At 58.1% G+C, this 7,427-nt stretch overlaps 1 protein-coding gene across 1 annotated transcript in view; it reads right to left on the bottom strand.

Moving 5' to 3' along the window:
• Positions 1-238: 238 nt before the first annotated feature.
• Positions 239-7,427, bottom strand: part of Fscn1 (fascin actin-bundling protein 1) — an 8,971-nt gene continuing 1,782 nt past the window's right edge. The window contains 4 exon segments of the mRNA XM_010642841.2: positions 239-1,297; positions 1,882-2,049; positions 2,238-2,359; positions 2,446-2,602. Of these exon segments, the coding sequence (XP_010641143.2) occupies positions 1,095-1,297; positions 1,882-2,049; positions 2,238-2,359; positions 2,446-2,602 (650 nt within the window). The 3' untranslated portion in view covers positions 239-1,094.

Raw genomic sequence — 7,427 nt, 5'->3', positions numbered from 1 at the left:
AGACGGCTGCATGCAGGGTTGGCACCTCAGCTCCCCCAGCCCCTGCTGCCTGACCCTGGCCAGCCAGGCAGGTTCAGAGCCAGGCTCCAGGCAGGGTTCTGCCCAGGGCTCCCTTCCTCCTGGTCTCCCCCATCCGCCAGCCCCCCATCTCCCAGACACACACAGGTGGCTCTGGAGCTGCAGACTCGAGTTATTTTATTTTGCTTTTTCCAGTTTGAAGCTACTATCGTGGGCGCTGAGAGTTATACAAATGACACTTACAAAAAAATAAAAGACCAAGACACCCAGAGTGAGATGGATGGTGGCAGGGGCTGGCAGGGGGCTGGCAGCCAGGAGGCCAATGGAGATCCCAGGGCACCCAGCTGGTGGGCAGGACACAAGCTCCATTCCGCCCGGGAGCACAGGTGTTGGGTCAGCCAGGAGCACCAATCCCAGCAGGGCCGCAGCTGAGGCAGGAGGGTCCAGGGCTGGGGGTGACGTGAGAATGAGGGGGCTAGCTGGGGAGGTGGGAGCAGGTGCCAAGACACCCCAAGACCACTCACAAGTACAACCAGGCTGGCTGGGGCGCCTCCAGCAGGAACGTTTCACTACAAAAAAAATACTGATTTGGTTGTTTTCTGATTCCAGTCAGGCCAGGGTGAAAGGAGACAGGAGTGGGGAGCCCCCCGCTCCTGCCAGAATGCACAAGGGACAGACCCAGTGGCTTTAAGCCGGGGAGCTCAGCAGGCCCCAGCAGTGTAGGAGAGGGGCTGTGACCCCAAAAAGCACTCACGGTGGGAACAGGAGATTCCAGTTATGTGCCCTAGCCACCAGGGGCTCGGCCACCCTCTCCTGGCCACTTCTGGGAAAGTAAGGCTCAGAGTTGTCTGAGGTCAGAAGAAAGAGGTGCCAGCCTCACCCCATGGCAGAGAAGAGGGTAGAGGGACCTGATATCCCCCAAGGAAGGGGCAGGCCCACGGGGAGGGGGGCATCCACGGGCCCACAGGTGGGGACACCGATTTCTCTGGGGTTTCCAGTTTGAAAGGCAAGGGGCTGCCACCTGGCCACCGGGAAGGAGGGTTGGTGGAGGGGACAGGGGCCGCCGGGGCAGGGACCTAATATTCCCAGAGCGAGGCGGGGTCGATGGTCTCGGCGCAGGCCTTCAGAACTCCAGCATGGTCCCCTTTTAGGTAGCGCCCGCCCACCTTGATGGCCACCTTGTTGTAATCACAGAACTCGAAGAAGAAGTCCACCGGGGTGTCGCTGCTGCTGGTCACCGAGGAGTCATTCCCCACCATCCAGTACTTGCCCGTGGAGTCTGGGGAGGGAGACCCCGTCAGGCTCTGCCCAGGACACCTTGCCCAGCAGGGGCTTCCTCCTCTAGGGTTAAGGCCTCCTCCAACCAGCTTCTGAAACTGGGGGGCCCATGTGCCCCCAGTGCCCTGATGCCATGCTGGACACACCAATGAGGTTTTTAAGACCTTCATCCATTCCTTTTGGATTTTACTTATTTTTTGTTTTTCTTCATACTGAGCTTAAACCCAGGGCCTCTATGTTAAGCAACATCTCCCTAACCCTTTATTTTTCATTTTATTTTGAAACAGAGTCTTGCTAAGTTTCCCAGACTGGGCTTCAATTTGTAACCTTCCTGTTTCAGCCTCCCCAGCACTTGGATGAAAGGACTTCTGGATCCAACTGAGCACCTCTGCACTGTGGGATTCCTTGCACCCTGGTTTCAATCCCAGCTATGTCCCCAGCCCTCCCCTGCCACTCCCCCCTTCTCTGGGCAGGCAGGTGACCACAGGGGATGGGTGGGGTTCTGGACTGGCCCTGAGCTAGGCACAGAGGGTCAAGGTGAGCCCAAAAGCCCTGGGGGGCTCCCTGTAGCCCAGATGAACCTGCCTTTAATATTGTAGGCGCCGTCATTGAACTGCAGCTGGAAGACATCATAGCTGGAGCGGTTGGCGTCCAGGGTGCCCGTGACCTTGCGGCAGCCGATAAATCCATGCTCCCCGCGAAACACAATGATGGGGCGGTTGATCAGCTTCATGAGGAAGAGCTCAGCATCCCCTGTCCAGGAGGGGACACTGAGCCTCAAGGCCGTGGGGTGGGGGGTGTGCTAGGCTGGGTCACAGTGCAGCCAGCACTCAGGCAGGCAGGGTGGGGCAGGGCCAGGCTGGGTGGTCGAAGTGGGGCTGGGACCCTCTGGGGTGTGGTGGTACCCAGGGACAGAGCCTTGGGGTCCCCATGGTGGCTACCTGCAGTCTCCACCGAGGCGGCCAGCTGCCCATTCTTCTTGGCGGTCACAAACTTGCCGTTGGATGCCCGCAGCGTGATGCGCCGGTCACGCCACTCGATGTCAAAGTAGCAGCTGGCATTCCTGGGGGTGGCGGAAAAGGGTCAGGGGGCCGCCTGCTCCCCAGGAAGGGCCAGCCTGAGCCACAAACAGGGTGGTGGGGCACTCACTTGGTGGACGCAGTGGACTGCACACCCCCAGTGGCCGTCAACGTCCAGTACTTGCCCGTGTGGGTGCGGAAGGCGCACTTCCTGGTGTCGCGGTCAATCTCCAGCTGGAAGGTCTCCTGGTCAGTCTCCTCATCCTGGTTGGCCGACAGGTCCATACCTGCAAGAGGGAGCTGTGCTGCTACCAAGATCCGGGTCACCAGGTACTGGCCGGCCCACAGCCCTACCCCACAGGCCACCTACGGGGGATGCCGCAGGAACCCCAGCGTGCAGCTCAGAGCCCTCAGCCGGCACAGCAGGGCTATGACAGGACCAGGCTGAGTCCCAGCCTCGACCACTCCCTCTGTGGGGCAGGAGAAATCTCAGGGGAGGGTGCTACCCTAGCATGTTCGAGGGCCTAGGTTCCATCCCCAGCATCACACAACAAACAAAACCAAAGAAGCAGCTGGGTGTGGTAGTGCACATAAGCCCAGCACTCGGCAGGTTGAGGCAGGAGCATCACTGCAAGTTTGAGGCCAGCCTGGGCTACATTAGTGAGTTCAAGACCAGTCTGAACTACACAGCACAACCTTATCTCAAAAAAACAAAAAGAAAGAAAAGAAAAAAAGATGTCCCAGCTGGGTGTAGTGGCACAAGCCTGTAACTCTAGGGCTCTGGGAGGTTGAGGCAGAAGGATCACAAGTTGGAGCCCAGTCTGGGCAACTTAGCAACTTGTCTCAAAATAAAAAATAAAATAAAATAAAAAAGGTGGAATATTTAGCTCAGTGGCACCACACTGTCTCGCAAGCACAAGGTCCTGAGTTCGATCCTCAGTACCAAAAATAAATATGTGAAAAAGAAAAAAGGACTGGAAGTGCAGCTCAGTGTGAAGACCTTGGGGTCAATCCCTAGTAGCACAAAAAGGAAACAAAAGAAGTAATGCTTTCCGATAAACCAACCACACAGAGCCTTCTTGGAGCCGGGCGGAGATTCCTACCGTGGCCACCAGGACTTGATATTAAAGATCAGCTATTGCTCATTTATGTCGTGGTTATGTAAAGGATGGCCTTGTTTTTTAGGCACAGATGGAAGTATTTTAGGATGAAATGCCTGGTGTCAGGGATTTGCTTTAAATACAACCAAAACCACCCCCCAAAGCCACAGATGGAGTGATGTCAGAGGAGATCACGTGGGGGTCGGAATATGGGGGTTTGTTACATTCTCCTTTCCTGCTGCCGCAGATGTGTCAAAGTTAAAACATGAGTGCGCATGCTCCTTTCAGTAAATTCAGAAGACCCATGAAAGTTTAAATTGAGTCAGATGCATCCTACCCGCAGTGGACACCCCCAGCTCTTCCACATCCGAGAGCTCTCTGCCCAGATGTGCATCTGGGAACTGTAACATCTGCGCGGGTCTCCACATCACACAATAACCTGATGGACCTGGGGATGGTACTGGGGACTGGACTCAAGTCTCCACACTCAGCTACCTCCCCACCCCTTTTCTTTTCTAATGTAAGACTGGGTAGCAATCAGTGACTAAATTGCCCAGGCTGGGCTTGAACTCACAATCCTCCCGCCTCAGCCTGCCAGAGTGCTGAGATCATAGCCATGCAGACTCATGCCTGGACCAGCCCTGCTGCCCTGCATCCTTATCCAGGTTGACAGCTCCAGCTGAGCCTGGGACAGGGCCTGGGGTGGGCTCTCTGACTCTAAAGGAACAAATCGCCACATCCTGCCAGGAACAAATTGCCTTACCTGGCAAGTCCCTTTCTGAAGCTGGGATGCCCATAGCGGGTGGCGTGGAAGGCTGGCGGGTATGAAGCCAACACCCAAGGAACCCAGGGGTCTGAAGGGCACTGGCGCCATCTTAACCCAACCGTGTCCCACTTAAGTGCCCAAGATGGGGACCCTCGCCCTTAACCCCTGCTTCCCAAAGAGGGGACAGAGCCTGAGAAGGCACATGGCCTTTGACCAAGGTAGCACCGGAGGGCTTCTTCCATTCAGCCTCCTGTCTGTGCCCCTAGGGCTAGGGACACCCAAGGGCAGGCCCAGGGGCCTAGGCCCCTGTCCCCAGCCCCCCCACCCACCAGGGAGAGGCTGGAGCCATCAACACAAAGCTGCCCCTCCCACAGCCCCAGAAAGCAGATGCGCACCACTGGGCAGTGGGCCACACCTCAGCCACGTGACACTGTCCACCTCGGGTGACAAGGGGCTAGACACGAGGAAAAGCCCCTCAGGGCCACCCCAGCATTGCAACAGATGAGCCCAGGCACCCCAGGAAGAAGGGCAAGAGAGTTGGGAAAGGAGGTTGGAGGGACAGAAGCCAGACCCCAGCACCTTTGCAGATAACCACAGGAATGGAGTCAGAAACAAGAGGCCCTTCTCAAAATTCCCGGCTGTTCTTTTTACTTTCCCTGTTTGTTTTGTTTTCGGTACTGGGGATCGAACTCAGGACCTTGCCCTTGTGAGGCAGGCAGCAGAACCACTGAGCTAAATCCCTGGCCCTCTCTGTTTGTTTTTTAAGACCGGGTCTCACTAAATGGCCTCAAGCTTGAGATCCTCCTGCCTCAGACTCTGGAGAATGACAGCTATGCATCAACGTGCCTGGTTTTGCATAGAGCTTCCGGTAGCTGAGCGTTGGTAATGGAGTGGTCACCAGTGGACGGCATCAGATTTGCTCCACCAGCAACTGTGTGACATTTAACCCCACCGCTATCCTCCCAGGCAGAACATGACTGCAGCGATCTGCCCAGCGCCTCAGTCCCCAGCCGGTCGTGTCCAGTCCTGGAACCGGCCTGAGGAGCCCTTATCCAGCACACAGGACCGGGCACCCCTGGTGGGCACCTCCATCCCGCCCAGACTGAAGGGAAATGGGAGGGGCGGTGCCCACCCCACAGCCCCTGCAGGCCCCGCCCCAGGGGCCACCGCTCAGCTTCCAGCCTCTAATTGGAGCCTGTTACTATGGGAACAGGTTTTTCTGCGGGATTTTTCTTTTCATCCACAGCAGCACAGAAAACCTGAGTCACTGGCTGAGAGGACTGGCAGCCGGGACAACGCGGGGGCTCGGGCGGAGCGGGGGAGGGGCGCGCCCGGCTCCCCCAGAGCCCGGGCCACCTTCCCCGTTGACTCCCGCCTTCCAGCTATTTCCCAAGTGGCAGAGAGGGGGCACCTCACGTGCACACCTCTCACATCCTCCCTGCCCCCCCACTTCCCAAATTCCCCTGGCTTGCTCAGAACAGGCGCCCCTCCAACACAGCCCATCCCATTGAGAGGAGGGGTCTTGGAATCCCCTGCGGCCCCTCTTCTTCCCCTCTTTGTAGCCAGCTCTTAAAACAAAACTATCGGGTCACTGCCAATCCCTCCACCGTCCTCAAACATGTCATTGTCTTCAAACATGTCCTTGCGGCGCCTCAAGAGAACTCTTCGATATCCCATAAGGCCCAGCCTGACCAGGCCCGCTTCAGACAGACACTTGGGGTGACTGGGACAGGGCACTTCATGAGTCAGGCTCCGGGTCAGACGCAAGAGGGATGCAAGCTGGAGAGGAGGCTGTGAGTCGGCACGGGGTGGTGAGTGAGGTGTGGCAGCGGGTCTAGGGGGACCCCGCCTGGGTAAGAGCTGCTCTTTGAGCAGACCCAGGCAGACGGAGACCCCTCCAAAGGCACAAATCCTGGGGCAAATGGACCTGTGCCCTTCATGGATGGGGAAACTGAGGCTGGAGACGCGGTAGCCCCTGCAGGGGCCACCCGGGCCCAGCCAGCAGTGGAGTGGATTCCCCCTGCCTGACTGGGTGGGCGGAGCTCCCAGGTCCCTCCCCATTCTGGGCTGGAGGAGCCCAAGGCCTGTCCCAGGGAAGGGACCGCCCCCTGCCACGCAGGCCTGGTCTCCAGCCAGGCCCCAGGACCCATCGCACCCCAGGAGCCCAGCCCCTTTAATCTTGGGGGATGAGAGGGGCCAACCCTGACTCGTTTGTTTCCGGCTCCTCCTGCCTTAGCAGCCTGAATCACAACTTGCTGCCCCCAGCGAGCTTCACTAGACTGGGCATCTGCCTGGGCTCGTCCAAAACATGCTCTAGCTCTCTGCTTTTCCCGGTCATGATGGCCAAGGACACCACGCTCTGGTCTCCTCACTAATGAATAGTGTCCAGTTCAGTGGTCCTGAGGGGCCCTCCAGTCCAGCTCCCAGCCTCTAGTTCTTCCCAGACATACTGGTCTTTCTCTGGACTTGGCTACCTCAGGGCCTTTGCACAACCTGTTCTCCCTCTGCCTTCAACATCATTCCACTTTCTAGTCACTGTCCGGGTCAGTTCAAGGGCCCTCCTCAGAAAGGGCCCCCACTTATCCAATCTGGGACCGCAAGCCTGCACCCCTAATCCTTTCTTGACAGCTCAATCACTTCCTCAAGATAATGCAAGCCCTCCTTGTTCATCGCTCAAGTCTCAGCACATCCTCAGTGCCTGCTAAGCAAGTGGAAATTTCACCCCACCCAACAGAGTTCGAACAGGCAGAGGGAGGTGACGGGCAACAAGGTGGCCAGCGAAGTCCACTGGGGTGCTCAACACACCATTTTCTGAATTCTGTGTACTTGCTACTCCATGCAGGGCTTCACTCAGCAAACACAGGCCCCACCCCAGCCACCACCTTCGACCCCACCGCCATGGGGACTTCAGAGGCCTCCAAGGGGCCCTCAATCAGGAGGGTGGGGTTGGGGAGCCAGGGGACCACTGCTCAGGCTCTCGTTCAGTTTCCCCTGAGCCAGTGATCCAGGCTCCCAAGCGGGCGGGGGGGGGGACCCTCACAGGCCCCTTCAGGGAGACTTCCGGCTGCAAGCCGCCTCTGGACTCCAGAGGAAGAGCAGCCGCCAGAAAGGCGGAGATTCCGAGCGCAGGCAGGGGCTCCCCCTTAGGCGCAGACTGGTCGGAAATGGCCCGTCGGTCGCAGGTCCTGGAGGGGCGGGGCGGGTTGCAGCCAATTGTTCCCGGCCTGGCCCGGGGAACGACTTCAC

Source organism: Fukomys damarensis, unplaced genomic scaffold (genome assembly GCF_012274545.1).
Source record: "Fukomys damarensis isolate Sample0158 unplaced genomic scaffold, DMR_v1.0_HiC HiC_scaffold_17, whole genome shotgun sequence".
NCBI lineage: Eukaryota > Metazoa > Chordata > Mammalia > Rodentia > Bathyergidae > Fukomys > Fukomys damarensis.
This window is presented reverse-complemented; position numbering and strand designations above follow the sequence as displayed.